The sequence below is a fragment of the Petromyzon marinus genome, chromosome 5 (genome assembly GCF_048934315.1).
Source record: "Petromyzon marinus isolate PM22_M1 ecotype Great Lakes invasive population chromosome 5, UKy_Petmar_22M1.pri1.0, whole genome shotgun sequence".
NCBI lineage: Eukaryota > Metazoa > Chordata > Hyperoartia > Petromyzontiformes > Petromyzontidae > Petromyzon > Petromyzon marinus.
In genome coordinates, this window is record NC_133671.1 from 22,197,578 (window position 1) to 22,216,722 (window position 19,145).

Below are 19,145 nucleotides of genomic sequence, written 5' to 3' on the forward strand. Positions count from 1 at the left end.
GTGGACCCTGGTGGCCTTTAGTGCGGCCCCTGACAATACACAGAGAGTGAAAACACCACCCCAGCATCATCATGGTCATCATCGTGCTGCTGTCAAACCCCCGATGGTTGCAGCCCTCACACTGATGATGTCTTATAAATAATTACCCGGTGCGGTGTGCAAACATCGCGACTGGAGAGACAAAGGCGGCGTGGTGCCGGCCACCCACCCCCTCGTGTGCCGTGCCGGCCTTCGTGGGTTCTGCTCTCCGGCAGCACTTGCCCGGACAGTCTGTTGAGGCTACACAGGGGCTCTTTGTCCGTGTGCGCGTGCCTGCCGGCGCCCCAGGCTGCTGTGCCAGTCGCCCGGCTCGGGAATGCTGGCAGGCGTGGAGCTGGAGCAGCTGCTGGAGATCCAGACGCAGCTGAGCGAGTCGCTGCTGGCGGCGGAGCAGGAGTGCCGGGAGGCCCGCGCCACGGTGGCCGCGCTCACCCGGCGCGAGTGCTCCGACCTCGCCGCCGCCGCCGCCCGGGAAAGCCGGACGCCGGGAGAAGGTCGCGGGGCGGGACGGGAGAGCCGGCTGCCCACGCCGGCGCCGAGGCAGCTGCTGAAAGGCGGCTGGCCGGGCCGGGAGAGGAGCGCCACCCCGGACGGGGCGCCGGCGCTCCGCAGCACCCACACGCAGACGGAGGTGGCGCGGGAGCCGAGAGCGGTGCCGAGTGGCGCTAACGATGACGACGAGGAGGACGGCGACGTGAAGAGAGGTCGCGCTGAGGTCAGCCGCCTGCAGGAGGCGATGGCGCAGGTACGGAGCGCCGGCGCTGTCCTCCCCCCTCCTCCCCCCCCCCCCCCTCGTCCATGGCCGTGCCGGTGTCTCAGAGCCGATCCGGCCACGCGGCATAACGGGAAAGCGAGCGGCTCGCCTTCAGCGGGTTGCGAGTTCAACTCCTGATTGGGGGTTGATTCGGTCCATTATCCTTCAAGGGTCAATAAAACGAGTACCACTTTGTGGAAAAGTCAATAGTGGTCATCCTATAGATAGACTTTCCCCTGCCATAGGAATGTGGAACAAATTACTGGGGGTGCGCAGTCCGCCCCCCCGCGCCCCCGACGACCACGGCGCACCCGGTGAGGAGGAATGCCGTCGCGGTGACTCGAGTGGCGCGCCCACAATTAGTGAGCGCGTGAAGTCGCCCTCGGTTCCCCATTGTTCCGAGAAAACAATCACCTCACCTCACCACACCGCCACCGCCGCCACCACTGCAGTCTCTCGTTGCGCACGGCCGCTGCTTGGGGATCGACGATTCTCAGTCGACGTCCAGGCGACGACGCTGTGGCGGAGCGGCGATCTTGGCGCGTGACGGAACGGTGTCTATCCAGAGACGCACCCCGAACCGCCGGCAGATTTGGACACCGCCCGACTCCGCCGTGCCGCGTGCCACAAGTGCACGTGTGTGGCACACGACTCCGCCGTGCCGTGTGCCACACACGCAACACGGTCCATGAGATCCGCTTCGCGTGTCCTGGAATGCTCCGGGAACTTCCGGATAATTTACATCGCCTGGGCCTCTCGAGCCCTTCCATAACATGGTCATTATCTACAATATGATTCTAATTTGATTCTAATTTACAACATGATTCCAATTTATATCACTTAAGTCTCTCGAGCCCTTCGAGAACATAACTCAAACTTACATCACTCGGCTATCACTGCGAGAACACCATTAGACTGTGCATCAGTCACCCACATATCTACCAGGCCTGCCGAAGATCATTATAACGTGCATCGCTTAGCTTCGGTATCCCTTTCAGAAGAACATCGTTACATTTTACATCGGTCGCTCAAGTCACGACGAGTGGTTCCCACCGCTGTTGTCCATTGCACAAGTCATGTGATCATCAATAAGAAGCGAGGTTATAGTTTTTATGGCCGTTTAACCGACACTCAACAGCGCTCGTGGAGTTTTAGTGGAGGGATGTAGCCCTATTGGCGCGCGGTGGGACGTGAAACGCGTGTGAGAGCTGGTGGTGGTGCCGAAACGTTGGGCACCGTTGCTCTGTCCGCTCGTGTTAGATGACATGATGTAGTTCACCACCATCGACATCGTCAGTCAACGTGATCATTATCATCATCATCATCACACACTGGGGTGTGAGCTCTGATGTGACGATGGGAGATGTGATGATGGGTGATTTGACAGGACGTGTGATGATGTGATGATGGTATTATGTGATGATGGGTGATATGACAGGACGCGTGATGATGTGATGATGTGATGATGGGCGATGACAGGACGCGTGATGACGTGATGATGGGATTATGTGATGATGGGCGATATGACAGGACGTGTGATGATGTGATGATGGGCGATGACAGGACGCGTGATGACGTGATGATGTGATGATGGGCGATGACAGGACGCGTGATGACGTGATGATGGGATTATGTGATGATGGGCGATATGACAGGACGTGTGATGATGTGATGATGGGCGGCGTCCCAGCTGTGAGATGCAGGAATGACCGGCATGCACTCATCCCTCGAGGGGACCCCCTGTGGTGTGGTGTGGGGGGGGAACGAGACTGACCCGGCCCCGCCAGTCCGGCTGGTCCGTACAGTGGACCACAGCCCCATACAGTGCGCCAACACCCGTGGTCACCTTGTGTAGTGAGGGGCGGTAAATTAAAGAGATTACCTCACCTGTGCTCACCTGGGTTCACCTGTGCTCACCTATCCCCACCGTGCCCATCTGTGCCCACCTATACCAATGTGTGTCCACCTGTACTCACCTATGCCCACCTATACCAATGTGTGCCCACCTGTACTCACCTGTGCCCACCTATACCAATGTGTGCCCACCTGTACTCACCTGTGCCCACCTATACCAATGTGTGCCCACCTGTACTCACCTGTGCCCACCTATACCAATGTGTGCCCAACTTTATTCACCTGTGCCCACCTATACCAATGTGTGCTCACCTGTACTCACCTGTGCCCACATATACCAATGTGTGCCCACCTGTACTCACCTGTGCCCACCTCTGCTCACCTGTGCCCACCTGTGCTCGCCACAGCTCTGACCGTGGCAGCTTTCTCACGATATTAACTCGTATTCTTGGTTCTTTCGGTAAAGTCACGTGACTTTACCGAAAGAACCAAGAATATTAATCACTGCAGTCACGAAAGCTTTAAATCAAAAGATATTAACTCGGTTTGTGGTGCGGAGGTATTCCAGTAGCTCTAGGGGGTTGACATGAGTGTAGCTCTAGGGGGTTGACATGACGGTAGCTCTAGGGGGTTGAGATGACGATAGCTCTAGGGGGTTGACATGACGGTAGCTCTAGGGGTTGAGATGACGGTAGCTCTAGGGGGTTGAGATGACGGTAGCTCTAGGGGGTTGACATGATGGTAGCTCTAGGGGGTTGACATGTCGGTAGCTCTAGGGGGTTGACATGTCGGTAGCTCTAGAGGGTTGACATGACGGTAGCTCTAGGGGGTTGACATGAGTGTAGCTCTAGGGGGTTGAGATGACGGTAGCTTTAGGGGGTTGAGATGGCGGTAGCTCTAGGGGGTTGACATGATGGTAGCTCTAGGGGGTTGACATGACGGTAGCTCTAGGGGGTTGAGATGACGGTAGCTCTAGGGGGTTGACATGACGGTAGCTCTAGGGGGTTGAGATGGCGGTAGCTCTAGGGGGTTGACATGATGGTAGCTCTAGGGGGTTGACATGACGGTAGCTCTAGGGGGTTGACATGGTGGTAGCTCTAGGGGGTTGACATGAGTGTAGCTCTAGGGGGTTGACATGACGGTAGCTCTAGGGCGTTGACATGAGTGTAGCTCTAGGGGGTTGAGATGATGGTAGCTCTAGTGGGTTGACATGACGGTAGCTCTAGGGGGTTGACATGATGGTAGCTCTAGGGGGTTGACATGAGTGTAGCTCTAGGGGGTTGACATGGTGGTAGCTCTAGGGGGTTGACATGACGGTAGCTCTAGGGGGTTGACATGAGTGTAGCTCTAGGGGATTGACATGAGTGTAGCTCTAGGGGATTGACATGACAGTAGCTCTAGGGGGTTGACATGAGTGTAGCTCTCGGGGGTTGACATGAGTGTAGCTCTCGGGGATTGACATGACGGTAGCTCTAGGGGGTTGACATGAGTGTAGCTCTAGGGGGTTGACATGAGTGTAGCTCTAGGGGATTGACATGACGGTAGCTCTAACAGGTTGACATGACAGTAGCTCTAGGGGGTTGACATGAGTGTAGCTCTAGGGGATTGACATGATGGTAGCTCTAGGGGATTGACCTGAGTGTAGCTCTAGGGGATTGACATGAGTGTAGCTCTAGGGGATTGACATGACTGTAGCTCTAGTGGGTTGAGATGACGGTAGCTCTAGGGGATTGACATGAGTGCAGCTCTAGGGGGTTGACAGGACGGTAGCTCTAGGGGGTTGACATGACGGTAGCTCTAGGGGGTTGAGATGACGGTAGCTCTAGGGGTTGAGATGACGGTAGCTCTAGGGGTTGAGATGACGGTAGCTCTAGGGGGTTGACATGACGGTAGCTCTAGGGGGTTGAGATGACGGTAGCTCTAGGGGGTTGAGATGACGGTAGCTCTAGGGGGTTGACATGACGGTAGCTCTAGGGGGTTGACATGACGGTAGCTTTAGGGGTTGACATGACGGTAGCTCTAGGGGGTTGCGATGACGGTAGCTCTAGGGGGTTGAGATGACGGTAGCTCAAGGGGGTTGAGATGACGGTAGCTCTAGGGGGTTGACATAATGGTAGCTCTAGGGGGTTGACATGATGGTAGCTCTAGGGGGTTGACATGATGGGAGCTCTAGGGGTTGACATAATGGTAGCTCTAGGGAGTTGACATGATGGTAGCTCTAGGGGGTTGACATGACGGTAGCTCTAGGGGATTGACATGACGGTAGCTCTAGGGGATTGACATGACGGTAGCTCTAGGGGATTGACATGACGGTAGCTCTAGGGGATTGACATGATGGTAGCTCTAGGGGGTTGACATGAGTGTAGCTCTAGGGGATTGATATGACTGTAGCTCTAGGGGGTTGAGATGACGGTAGCTTTAGGGGGTTGACATGACGGTAGCTCTAGGGGGTTGAGATGACGGTAGCTCTAGGGGGTTGAGATGGCGGTAGCTCTAGGGGGTTGACATGACGGTAGCTCTAGGGGGTTAACATGATGGTAGCTCTAGGGGGTTGACATGACGGTAGCTCTAGGGGGTTGACATGAGTGTAGCTCTAGGGGGTTGACATGACGGTAGCTCTAGGGCATTGACATGAGTGTAGCTCTAGGGGGTTGACATGACGGTAGCTCTAGGGGGTTGACATGACGGTAGCTCTAGGGGGTTGACATGATGGTAGCTCTAGGGGGTTGACATGAGTGTAGCTCTAGGGGGTTGACATGGTGGTAGCTCTAGGGGGTTGACATGACGGTAGCTCTAGGGGGTTGACATGAGTGTAGCTCTAGGGGATTCACATGCGTGTAGCTCTAGGGGATTGACATGACAGTAGCTCTAGGGGGTTGACATGAGTGTAGCTCTAGGGGATTGACATGACTGTAGCTCTAGGGGGTTGACATGATGGTAGCTCTAGGGGGTTGACATTAGTGTAGTTCTAGTGGATTGACATGACTGTAGCTCTAGCGGGTTGACATGACAGTAGCTCTAGGGGGTTGACATGAGTGTAGCTCTAGGGGATTGACATGACGGTAGCTCTAGGGGATTGACATGAGTGTAGCTCTAGGGAATTGACATGAGTGTAGCTCTAGGGGATTGACATGACTGTAGCTCTAGCGGGTTGAGATGACGGTAGCTCTAGGGGATTGACATGAGTGCAGCTCTAGGGGGTTGACAGGACGGTAGCTCTAGGGGGTTGACATGACGGTAGCTCTAGGGGGTTGACATGAGTGTAGCTCTAGGGGGTTGACATGACAGTAGCTCTAGGGGGTTGACATGGTGGTAGCTCTAGGGGATTGACATGACGATAGCTCTAGGGGGTTGACATGATGGTAGCTCTAGGGGGTTGACATGAGTGTAGCTCTAGGGGATTGACATGACTGTAGCTCTAGCGGGTTGACATGACAGTAGCTCTAGGGGGTTGACATGAGTGTAGCTCTAGGGGATTGACATGAGTGTAGCTCTAGGGGATTGACATGACTGTAGCTCAAGCGGGTTGAGATGACGGTAGCTCTAGGGGATTGACATGAGTGTAGCTCTAGGGGGTTGACAGGACGGTAGCTCTAGGGGGTTGACATGACGGTAGCTCTAGGGAGTTGACATGATGGTAGCTCTAGGGGGTTGAGATGACGGTAGCTCTAGGGGTTGAGATGATGGTAGCTCTAGGGGGTTGACATGATTGTAGCTCTAGGGGGTTGAGATGACGGTAGCTCTAGGGGTTGAGATGATGGTAGCTCTAGGGGGTTGACATGATGGTAGCTCTAGGGGGTTGACATGATGGTAGCTCTAGGGGGTTGAGATGACGGTAGCTCTAGGGGTTGAGATAACGGTAGCTCTAGGGGTTGAGATGACGGTAGCTCTAGGGGGTTGACATGACGGTAGCTCTAGGGGGTTGAGATGACGGTAGCTCTAGGGGGTTGACATGACTGTAGCTCTAGGGGGTTGAGATGACGGTAGCTCTAGGGGGTTGAGATGACGGTAGCTCTAGGGGGTTGACATGACGGTAGCTCTAGGGGGTTGACATGACGGTAGCTCTAGGGGGTTGACATGAGTGTAGCTCTAGGGGATTGACATGACTGTAGCTCTAGCGGGTTGACATGACAGTAGCTCTAGGGGGTTGACATGAGTGTAGCTCTAGGGGATTGACATGAGTGTAGCTCTAGGGGATTGACATGACTGTAGCTCAAGCGGGTTGAGATGACGGTAGCTCTAGGGGATTCACATGAGTGTAGCTCTAGGGGGTTGACAGGACGGTAGCTCTAGGGGGTTGACATGACGGTAGCTCTAGGGAGTTGACATGATGGTAGCTCTAGGGGGTTGAGATGACGGTAGCTCTAGGGGTTGAGATGATGGTAGCTCTAGGGGGTTGACATGATGGTAGCTCTAGGGGGTTGACATGATGGTAGCTCTAGGGGGTTGAGATGACGGTAGCTCTAGGGGTTGAGATGACGGTAGCTCTAGGGGTTGAGATGACGGTAGCTCTAGGGGGTTGACATGACGGTAGCTCTAGGGGGTTGAGATGACGGTAGCTCTAGGGGGTTGACATGACTGTAGCTCTAGGGGGTTGAGATGACGGTAGCTCTAGGGGGTTGAGATGACGGTAGCTCTAGGGGGTTGACATGACGGTAGCTCTAGGGGGTTGACATGACGGTAGCTCTAGGGGGTTGACATGAGTGTAGCTCTAGGGGATTGACATGACAGTAGCTCTAGGGGGTTGACATGAGTGTAGCTCTAGGGGGTTGACATGACAGTAGCTCTAGGGGGTTGACATGAGTGTAGCTCTAGGGGATTGACATGACGGTAGCTCTAGGGGATTGACATGAGTGTAGCTCTAGGGGATTGACATGACGGTAGCTCTAGGGGGTTGACATGAGTGTAGCTCTAAAGGATTGACATGACGGTAGCTCTAGGGAATTGACATGACAGTAGCTCTAGGGAATTGACATGAGTGTAGCTCTAGGGGGTTGACTCTAGGGGGTTGACATGGTGGTAGCTCTAGGGGGTTGACATGATGGTAGCTCTAGGGGTTGACATGAGTGTAGCTCTAGGGGTTGACATGACGGTAGCTCTAGGGGGTTGACATGACGGTAGCTCTAGGGGGTTGAAATGACGGTAGCTCTAGGGGGTTGAGATGACGGTAGCTCTAGGGAGTTGACATAATGGTAGCTCTAGGGGTTGACATGACGGTAGCTCTAGGGGGTTGACATGACGGTAGCTCTAGGGGGTTGAAATGACGGTAGCTCTAGGGGGTTGAGATGACGGTAGCTCTAGGGAGTTGACATAATGGTAGCTCTAGGGGTTGACATGACGGTAGCTCTAGGGGGTTGACATGACAGTAGCTCTAGGGGATTGAGATGACGGTAGCTCTAGGGGTTGACATGACGGTAGCTCTAGGGGGTTGACATGACGGTAGCTCTAGGGGGTTGACATGACGGTAGCTCTAGGCGGTTGACATGAGTGTAGCTCTAGGGGGTTGACATGAGTGTAGCTCTAGGGGGATGACATAAGTGTAGCTCTAGGGGGATGACATGACGGTAGCTCTAGGGGGTTGACATGAGTGTAGCTCTAGGGGGTTGAGATGACGGTAGCTCTAGGGGGTTAACATGACTGTAGCTCTAGGGGGTTGACATGAGTGTAGCTCTAGGGGGTTGACATGACGGTAGCTCTAGGGGGTTGACATGAGTGTAGCTCTAGGGGGTTGACATGAGTGTAGCTCTAGGGGGTTGAGATGACGGTAGCTCTAGGGGGTTGAGATGACGGTAGCTCTAGGGGATTGAGATGACGGTAGCTCTAGGGGGTTGACATGACGGTAGCTCTAGGGGGTTGACATGAGTGTAGCTCTAGGGGGTTGACATGAGTGTAGCTCTAGGGGGATGACATAAGTGTAGCTCTAGGGGGATGACATGACGGTAGCTCTAGGGGGTTGACATGAGTGTAGCTCTAGGGGGTTGAGATGACGGTAGCTCTAGGGGGTTGACATGAGTGTAGCTCTAGGGGGTTGAGATGACGGTAGCTCTAGGGGGTTGACATGACTGTAGCTCTAGGGGGTTGACATGATTGTAGCTCTAGGGGGTTGACATGACGGTAGCTCTAGGGGGTTGACATGAGTGTAGCTCTAGGGGGTTGACATGAGTGTAGCTCTAGGGGGTTGAGATGACGGTAGCTCTAGGGGGTTGAGATGACGGTAGCTCTAGGGGATTGAGATGACGGTAGCTCTAGGGGGTTGACCTGACGGTAGCTCTAGGGGGTTGACATGACGGTAGCTCTAGGGGGTTGACATGACGGTAGCTCTAGGGGGTTGACATGACTGTAGCTCTAGGGGGTTGACATGAGTGTAGCTCTAGGGGGTTGACATGACGGTAGCTCAGGGACTGGCTCGGTACCCGGTGCCCTGAAGTACAGTCCATGAATGTTCCAATGCGTTCTGTTCAAGTTTCCTTTAATCGAGGTGGCTGTGGCTCAGCTGCCCGTGGTTAAGCCGGGTCCTCAAGTGCAGCGAGTTGATGGTCTAAGCCCAATCACACCCAATAACTGCACACACAAAAAAACGAACTCATCATTCAATGTCTTTTTGCTGAATTCAGCCCGTGCCACCTCTGCTATCTCAACTTGTTGCGGTTTGTTTGGCATGCGACAGACGGCTTTGTCGCCGGGCGAGCGAGAGGTTGGCACTGCCGCTGCCACCCAGTGCCGGCAAGAGGCAAGTCATAGGAGCTATGAAGTACCTCTGTAGCGTCATCTTCCACGTGCCGTTCTCTTACACGGGCCGATGCCACCGTGTTGTGCGGCGGTTCCGAAAAACGTAAATGTCGCCGACAGCATCGCAGCGGTAACATTTTGGAGATTTTTTTTTACTCGAACCGATTTTTAGCGTTTCGCCCCCGCCTCCCCGCAGCTCCAAGCGCAACAGGTGATGCAGCAGCGGGAGATGGAGCAGAGGGTGGAGGAGCTGAGCGACGCGCTGCAGGAACGCCGGAGCGAGGCCGCGCGGCTGCAGGAGGAGCTGCACCGGAAGATTGAGAAGTTGGGACGGGAGAAGGAGGAGGTGCAGAAGGAGCTGGGCTCGTCGAGGTCGCAGCTGCAGGCCGAGTCTCAGCAGCGTGAGCAGGAGCTGAGGCAGGAGGTGGAGAGTTTGGGACGGGAGAACGAGGAACTGCAGATGGAGCTGGGAGCGGCGAGGTCGCAGCTCCAGCATCGCGAGGAGCAACTGAGCCGGGAGATTGAAATGCTGAGACTGGAGAAGGAGGAGCAGGAGAAAATGTTGAGCTCAGCAAAGTCACAGCTTGAGGGCACGGCTCAACTTCGTGAGGAGGAGCTGACGCGGGAGATGGAGAAACTGAGGTCAGAGAAGGAAGAGCTGGAGAAAAAGTTGACCTTGTCGAGGTCACAGCTGCAGGCGAAGTCTCAACAACGCGAGCAGCAGCTGAGACTGGAGGTGGAGAGGTTGGGACGGGAGAAGGAGGAGGTGCAGAAGGAGCTCGAAGCGGCGAGGTCGCAGCTCCAGGTCAGGGTTCGGCACCTTGAGGAGGAGCTGAGACAGGAGGTGGGGAGGTTGGGACGGGAGAAGGAGGAGCTGGAGAAGCAGCTGGGCTCGTCGAGGTCACAGCTGCAGGCCGAGGCTCAGCAGCGTGAGCAGCAGCTGAGGCAGGAGATTGAGAAGTTGGGACGGGAGAGGGAGGAGCTGCAGGGAGAGCTGGAAGCGGCGAGGTCGCAGCTCCGCAGTGAGGCCGCGCGCCATGAGAGCCAACTCGGCCTCGCGGTGGACAAATTGAGGAGCGAGAAGGAGGGCGTGGAGAGGGAGCTCGCCTCGAGCCGCTCGCAGCTCCACGGCCAGGCTCAGCTGCGTGAGGCCGAGCTGGCCCGAGAGGCGGGGGCCCTGCGCGAGGAGAAGGAGGCCCTGCGGGCCGAGCTGAGCGGCGCCCGCGCGCGACTCGCCGAGGAGACCGCGAATCACGCGGCCGAGCTGGCCCGAGTCGGCGCCGAGCTCCGGCAGGGGCGAGTGGATCTGGAGCAGGGGCTCCGGGCAGCCGCCGAAGCCCGGGCCCGCCAGACCGAGCTGAGCCGGGCCGTCGAGAGCCTGCGGCGAGACAAGGAGGGCCTGGAGAAGGAGCTGAGCGCCGCCGGGACACGTCTGCAGGGCGAGGCGAAGCGACGCGAACAGGAGCTGAGCCGGGCGGCCGAGGCCCTGCGGCTCGACAAAGCCGCGCTGGAGGAGCGCGTGGCCGCGCTGCAGCAGCAGAGGCTCCAGCGCGATGAGGCGGCCGCCCGGACCGTCGAGGAGCTACGGCGGGAGAGCGACGGCCTGCGCGGGGAGCTGAGCGCCGCCGTGGCGCGCGGCCCGCCCCGCGAAGAGGAGCGTGGCCTCGGGCAGGAGAGGGACAAGCTGCGGGGAGAGCTGAGCACCCTGCGCGGGGAAAAGGCCGACCTGGAAGCGGAGCTGGCCCGCCTGCGGGAGGGCCTTGACGAGCTGGAGGACGAGGTGGAGCAGCACCGCGCGCTCAGACGCCACGGGGATCACCGCCTCACCGAGATGCAGGGTGAGGCTCCCCCCCCGACCCCCGCGCGCTCGCTCGCTCCGCCGTGGCGTCTGCGGAAGCTCCTTGGCCTTCAATTCTCGATAGCGAAACGCTTTTGTTGGCTGCCGCATTCGTCAAGGGCCTTGGGCCGGCGGATTAAAGCTCGGAGTTTTTGCGCGCTGGGAATAGGCGGCGGGGCCCGCGTCTCCGCACGGCGCTGTGACGTCCTGATCCCGTGCCCCTACTGCACACGTGTGAAAGAGCTTTATAGCTCATCGGATTCCTCCTGCGGTATAAATATGGATTCTGATTCTGACAGCGCTAGAACCGCGCTGTGGCCAGCAGGGGGCAGCACCGCTCCGCGTGTCTCGCTGGAGCGACCAGAGCAGATGGTTGGGGGGGGGGGGTCTGAGTTGGAGCAGGCTCTATCCCCTGCTAGGTGGAGCTGGTGGGGGTTGGCTGGACTCGCTCCACTGCTAGCTGTATCTCTGTCTTAGAAAGTTGAAGTGGCACGATCTTAATCCAGCATTGGGGGCCACGTGTCCTCCTCACTGGGCGGTGAGTTACCACGTGTGAGGGGGGCGGGACTTTGGGTGGGGGGAAGTGTTGACTTCCGTTTTCTGTCATAGAGGAGTTTAGAGACTTTTGTAAAGTTGTATATAATTATAAAAGTGTTAATCTTTTACCCCCCGCCACCCTACTGGGTACAACCAGGGATTATGGCGGTACCTCAGGATACCATAGCACCCTGGCTCTCGCATAATGTCCGTGACGCAGTCATTTTTAGTCTGTTGATGGTCGACTCTTCTCGATGAGGTGTACACGATGCACCACTACGGTGCGTACGAGCGTTTAGGGTTTCGACATCGCGGAGTGGCACTGATTACGGATTGATTGGTACCCATGTCACGGAGTTCAGTACACCCCTGGAAAAAAAAAAGTGTCCCAGAAATAAAATATTTAATTGCCTCGGCCATTTTTTATTATTTGTTACCCCGGGGTACCACCATGAGGATAATCTCTCATGGAATAATCTCCAGGGCCCCCCAACAACCCAACCCTCTGGACTACCACGTCCCCACCCATCCCCACCCGACACTGACAGCAAGGGAGCAATATTTTCTGGAGCTCAGCCCCCGGCTGCGTCCTCTACTGGACCTGATTTGCCAACCGTATTCCCAGTTGCCGTGGATGCAGCAGCACATCCTGAGTTGCGGGTGCAGGCTGTTTATTCCGTGTTCCACCGTTCCACGGTGGCGAGATATGAATGACCTCGCCTGGTGTGAACAAGGTCGTGGGTTCGATCCTGACCCTGACGCTTGTACATTTTGAATTTGCATGCTCTGCGTGTGATCGTGTAGATTTTTCTCCGGGTCCACCAGTTTTTCCCTCCACATTTAGAAACACTGCGATACATTTGCACGCGATAAGCCACAATTTTCTGAGCTATCATTTGTAGCCAGGTCGCTTCTGAAAAGGAACTTTCTACCTCAGTGGGCTCTGCCTGGTAAAATAAAAATAAAAAGTTTCGTTTCCCTTCATTATGTTAACTTCAACGTTGGTGACCGTGGCGCTTGTGTTGACTTTGGGAGAGCGTTCGATCGTCTCAATCGGACGCAGTTGTTGGACGTTTCTCAAGTGACAGGAGGCTGATTCCGGGCCTTGCCCATGGGACAAACAGCAGCGGGAGGCACGGGTGTAAAATGAAATCCAGGAATCATAGCAGGGGGCAGTGGGGCACAGTTGCCCGCTGTCAGCCATCAGATCGCTATTTAACGACTCCGTTAAATCGCGAACCGGCCACGGTTTACGTCAGCGGCGATGGAGATGTGAACCACTGGGCAGCGTGGCGAAGTACGGTCAAACAACCTCCGTAACTGACAACGTGAGCAGGTCTTGATCCAGCAGTGGATTGATAATGGTCCGTACAATGGCGATGATGTTTAATCTCTCATGATGTTTTGGTTGAATATACTAATCGCATCTCACGATCGTAGAGGAACTCCAGACAAGTGGGGGAGGCAGCAGCCGTAGCTACAATATTTGCTCCAAGCTCTGCAGGGAAGCTTTGACGGGTCTTGATGATGGCGAGTAAAAGCTGGTGGCCAAAGGTTTAAATCGGTTCGTGTTTGTTGCCCATTCTGAGAATGGGCTGGAAAAGTCTCTTGGATGGTTTCAATTAAATGATCACGGAGCATGGCGCGGCGCGGCGCGATTATCGCTGCGGCGACGGCAAGCGTCCTGCGGTCTCCCGAGGTGGGGGGGGGGGGAGGGGGCGGGGGGCTTGGCACGAGCCCGGTTCTGCTCTTGAAACAGCTCCCAGGATGTGGAGCGGAACGTCGGACATCGTGCCGAACACTGAAAATCCGTCGGAGTAAATATTGTGGGCCTGCGGTGCGCGCGATGGGAATGGATGGGCGTCGCGGGCGACCGGGGATCCCTGCCGCGTGGCCGCGTGGCCGCGTGGCCGCGTGGCCGCGCTGCCGCGCGTGCCAGGGTCGGCGTCGCGGCCATTGGAGACCAGCGGGGGGCCACCAGACGGGCAGATTGGGCCGGCGCTGGGAGGCACCGGCGGACGGGGACAGACACTCCCCGTCCCCTCCTCTCTCTCGGCACGGTCGACCTCGCTGCCCTCGTCGCGTTGGCTCGCCGCCCTCGTCACGTGACACTCGTCGCCCTCGTCACGTGACACTCGCCGCCCTCGTCACGTGACACTCGTCGCCCTCGTCACGTGACACTCGTCGCCCTCGTCACGTGACACTCGCCGCCCTCGTCACGTGACACTCGTCGCCCTCGTCACGTGACACTCGTCGCCCTCGTCACGTGACACTCGCCGCCCTCGTCACGTGATACTCGTCGCCCTCGTCACGCGACACTCGTCGCCCTCGTCGCGTGACACTCGTCGCCCTCGTCACGTGACACTCGTCGCCCTCGTCACGTGACACTCGCCGCCCTCGTCGCGTGACACTCGTCGCCCTCGTCACGTGACACTCGTCGCCCTCGTCACGTGACACTCGCCGCCCTCGTCACGTGACACTCGTCGCCCTCGTCACGTCACACTCGTCGCCCTCGTCACGTGACACTCGCCGCCCTCGTCACGTGATACTCGTCGCCCTCGTCACGCGACACTCGTCGCCCTCGTCACGTGACACTCGCCGCCCTCGTCGCGTGACACTCGTCGCCCTCGTCACGTGACACTCGTTGCCCTCGTCACGTGACACTCGTCGCCCTCGTCACGTGACACTCGCCGCCCTCGTCGCGTGACACTCGCCGCCCTCGTCACGTGACACTCGTCGCCCTCGTCGCGTGACACTCGTCGGCCTCGTCACGTGACACTCGTCGCCTTCGTCACGTGACACTCGTCGCCCTCGTCGCGTTCGCTCGTCGCCGGGTTGAGTGCACAACCCACGCCATGGAGTGACGGGAACCGTCCGAGTGCACGTGCCGGTTGGATTATTTCATCGCAGGGTCACGAGAGATTGAGACGGCTTGGGGGGAGGCTGGTAGTGGATCGACCATAGCCATTGAAGCTGATGGTGATAAATATAATATAAATATATCTGCAGCCGTCTGGATGACACGCGCTTTTCGCCGCCTGCGAAATGGAAAACCGTGCAGAGCCCCGGCCCCCGTTAACCTCTGACCTTTCGTAGAGCTGAGTGCGTCCGACGGCTGATGAGGCCGGAGCCAAAAATGCCGAACCCCGGGGGAGCGCCCTCTCGCCGAGGAGAAATCGCCTCCCATTTGCTGCCTGCCTTCCTGCCTTGGGGGGTGGCTCGGGCGACGTCGATCAATGGCTCTGCGTGGCTCCGCGTGGCTCCGTGTGGCTCCGAGCGCCGCTCTGCTCGTTTCTCATTTTCCGTCAAGTAGGAGAATTCCTGGAACCGATTTCTCTAAAAGGGAGTGTGGATGGCGCGGGCTCGTCCGTGCGTCCACGTGCGTGTGTGCGGCAGACCCTAAAGCGTTGGCCCTCGGGGCTTTAAGGGGCTTTTAAGGGGGCTGAGCCACCACTGATGAACGCTCAGCCCCCCACCGTTCTTAGTTCTTCTGGTCAAATATTAGCCAGGGAATAGCTCCAGAATATGTTTCCTCAAATATTTTGTGTGAAATTAAGGCCTGCGATTATCACAGCACCCTCAATGCAGCACAAATCTCATCGGATCTCTGAAGCTCACATTGGCTGGTGATCGGTGCCTCGAGACTTCACGACCAGGGATTTCCAGACGTGGGGCGGCGAGGTTGCGGCCAGTAAATGGTGGTGTTGTGTGCCCCCCGCTCTGAGTGTCACCCCCCCTACGCTCTTCCGAGTTCTCACTCGTGGAAATTTATGACGATGAGGGTTATGATAAGTCCAGAATGAATACATGGTGGTGTTCTGGATTGGCTTCATTCAGCAGTGGATTTTTCATGGCTGACGATGAGGAATCGCCGAGACTGAAAGGGCGCTCGCTATTGGTCGATGTCGCGATTACTCTGGGGCGCCCGAGGCCTCGGGATCTGACGCCGTGCGCTCTCCGTGGGGGTTTGGAGCGTCCGGCCGTCGGCGCGTTAATTTTATTTTAAATTTATTTTGTAATAAATCTTCTTCGGTTTCCCGTCCAGCGCCACGGGCGGCGCGCGGCCCGAATCTGCACCGTCATCGCGCTCGGAGCCGTGGTGTCCGTTAACGCGCGCGAGTTCGCGCATCTCCCACAACTCCCTTTGTCGATCCACTGCTGGATGAGTGCCCATCTACATCCTCCCTCACCGCCCACCCCACCCACTCCACCCACCCCACCCACCCCACCCACCCCACCCACCCCACCCACCCCACCCACCCCACGCAGGTCGCGCGAGGTCAGCTCGCCGTACTTCGACGGGCCGGTTTGGGTTCGGCGAAGAGTAGCGTAGGCCTGGGAACATAGAAGTACAGCACGAGAATCGCCCGCTGATGCCCACGGCGTAGCCCCCCGCTGTTTGTGCCCGTGGTGGGCCCCCCCCACACGAGCGCTGTCCATGCTGGGGCCGGGAACCGGCGGGCCGAGCCTCCTCCGTCGCGGAGACGTCGCTGAGACGTCCACCGCAGCCGCTGCCCCTCGTGAGCGTCCAGCAAACCGCCGCTCGCTCTCGCCTCTCGTTGGCCGTGGAGGTCGCCACCAGAGCCGCTGCAACCCTGCGGCCCCTTCTTTGTGCGCTCACTGGTGGTTGGAGGACAGTTCAGGCAGTCGCAAGATGTTGGGGGTCCTTTGACCATACTTCCCCGCACCGTTTTGCACGGGTTGGCGAAGGGGTCGGACGCGGTGCACGGGAAGGTGCGGTGCCCCCGTTAAGGTCACGGATCTTGGAAGCAGTTCTGCGACGTCACCTTCCACGGACCTCGAACTAACGCATGGGGCGACGCTCCGAATGGATTCTTCGTCTCGCGGCGATCCGCAGCGAAGGCGCAATGAAATCCTAAATAATCAAACGATATGGAAACGATCGTTAGCGTTCTTATTTGTTGGTCACATTCTCACGGTGCCTCCGGCTCGGGGCCCCGTGGTGAGCGCCTCGGCCCTCCCGGTCGACCGTGAGGGCCGGCACGTACGCCGGCGGGGACCGGAGGCTCGCGGCGTCCGCGGGGACACCGCCGCCGCTCGATATTTATTTGCGAGACAATTACCGAGCCGGCTGATCGCTGCCGCTCGGCACGACGCGTGTAATAAACGCGCCCGGGAGAGCGCGGGAGGTCACTGCGGAGGAATCAAACACGGCCGCTTTCATGGCTGTCGGAGCCGCGCTAATGCAGGGCGCGGGAGGCTCGGCGGGACCGAGTGGGTCCCGCGTGGGCCTTGAATATTGAATGCGGCTCCACGGCGCTCCGCTCTCATGCTCCGCAACTCAACGACGCGTTCGCCGGTCGTGCCGCGCGTTCCCTTCGGAACTGCGTGCGACATTTCGCTCGGCATGCCAGGGAGCTCGTTTAAAAATCGAATTTAGTTCGGCTTCATTTATTTCCTGAAGAAGCTTCCGGCACGTGGAGCGAACCGTCGGACGTCATAACCGAACGACGGGCGGCACGACCCGTCCACGGGCTGCCCCGATCGTGATCGACATTGCGGGCGATTGGGGAGACCCCCGGCCGAGCCGATGACACCCGTGAAGCGGCGTCGCGGCCATCGGGGCCCAGCGGGGGCCACCGAACGAGCAGATTGGCCGGCACCGGGAGGCGCCGGCAGTTACCAACAGGCGCACTGTGTCCTCTCTCCCGGCACAATGAATCCCTTGGCCCTGCAGCGTTTATGGCAATTGGTGGCGTCCCAGCTTTGCGGGTGACCTTCCTCCCAGACCAGGCTCGCCGAGGTTAAAGCCGCTTCCCGGTCGTACAGAGGCCTGAACGCCGGATTGACAGCCCTCTGTGCGAGGCCCGAATCACTGGGAACCGGCGGCGCCACCGCCTCTGCGTCCGGTGGAATTGCACCCCCCCCTCCCCCACCGTCCCCCCCCCCCCTGCGTCTCATGATCGCTCATTAGCAGAGGAGGAGTGAGGCGCTGCCCTGGAGGAGCAGCGGTCGCAGGATGCGCCGCTCGCGAGCGCCGTTCATCCGTCACAGTGCAACGCGTTCACTCCACGTTCACGCCGCGCGTTCACTCCGTGCACTGCGATGATGCCGTGGGTTCCCTGCGCGTTCACTCCGCGTCCGCTCCGTGCGCTGCATTCACGCCGCGCTGCCGGGCCCACCCTCCGCAGGTGCGACGCAGAAGCTGGAGGACGAGAAGCTGAGTCTGGAGAAGCAGCTGAAGGTGCTGGAGAAGAAGATGAAGGTGAGCGGCGGTGACGGCGCCGGTGAAGCGGCGGCCGTGCCGATCGGTGATCCGGCACTCGCTCAGTAGCCGTCGGCCGCCTCCTCGTCACTCGTCTATCGCTGCTACCATGGTTGCTGTTGTCGTGAACTTCGCTCGTTGCTTCCTGCTACCATGGTTGCTGTTGTCGTGAACTTTGCTCGTTGATTCCTGTGCTGAGAAGACTTCCGGGTGCTGTTTTTGTCTCGTCCACCACGCTGTGCTCAACCACCACCTCGCTCACTCGTACACTGTGACTCACCCAGCCACCCAGCCACCCAGCCACCCACTCACCCACTCACCCAGCCACCCAGCCACCCAGCCACCCACTCACCCACTCACCCAGCCACCCAGCCACCCAGCCACCCAGCCACCCAGCCACCCACTCACCCACTCACCCAGCCACCCAGCCACCCACTCACTCACTCACCCAGCCACCCAGCCACCCACTCACCCACTCACCCAGCCACCCACTCACCCACTCACCCACTCACTCACTCACCCACTCACCCAGCCACCCACTCACCCAGCCACCCACTCACCCACTCACCCACTCACCCACTCACCCAGCCACCCACTCACCCAGCCACCCACTCACCCAGCCACCCACTCACCCACTCACCCAGCCACCCAGCCACCCAGCCACCCAGCCACCCAGCCACCCACTCACCCACTCACCCAGCCACCCACTCACCCACTCACCCACTCACTCACTCACTCACCCACTCACTCACCCACTCACCCAGCCACCCACTCACCCAGCCACCCACTCACCCACTCACCCACTCACCCACTCACCCAGCCACCCACTCACCCAGCCACCCACTCACCCAGCCACCCACTCACCCAGCCACCCACTCACCCACTCACCCAGCCACCCACTCACCCAGCCACCCACACACCCAGATACCCACTCACCCACTCACCCACTCACCCAGCCACCCACTCACCCAGCCACCTACTCACCCACTCACCTACACGCCGCATTGCCACTTCCCTCCCACTTTTGGATTGTGGGACTCTCCCATCGTCTCTTTTCCCCAAAGCTCTTGCAACAATCGTCTTGCTCAGCTCAGGACACGCGAGTGACTCTCATCGATCACACCTTCAACAGTGCGGTTTGTTGCTTGCTGCTTGGCGTGTTTGGCCTT

The 19,145-nt window shown here is 58.3% G+C and overlaps 1 protein-coding gene across 4 annotated transcripts in view; it reads left to right on the forward strand.

Moving 5' to 3' along the window:
• Window positions 1-19,145, forward strand: part of LOC116939257 (uncharacterized) — a 72,270-nt gene that overhangs the window by 37,155 nt on the left and 15,970 nt on the right. For all 4 annotated transcript variants that reach the window (XM_032947445.2, XM_032947444.2, XM_032947446.2 and 1 more), the window contains 3 exons: window positions 328-784; window positions 9,573-11,214; window positions 17,903-17,976. In XM_032947445.2, coding sequence (XP_032803336.1) covers window positions 328-784; window positions 9,573-11,214; window positions 17,903-17,976 — 2,173 coding nt within the window. The remainder of the gene's footprint in view (window positions 1-327; window positions 785-9,572; window positions 11,215-17,902; window positions 17,977-19,145) is intronic.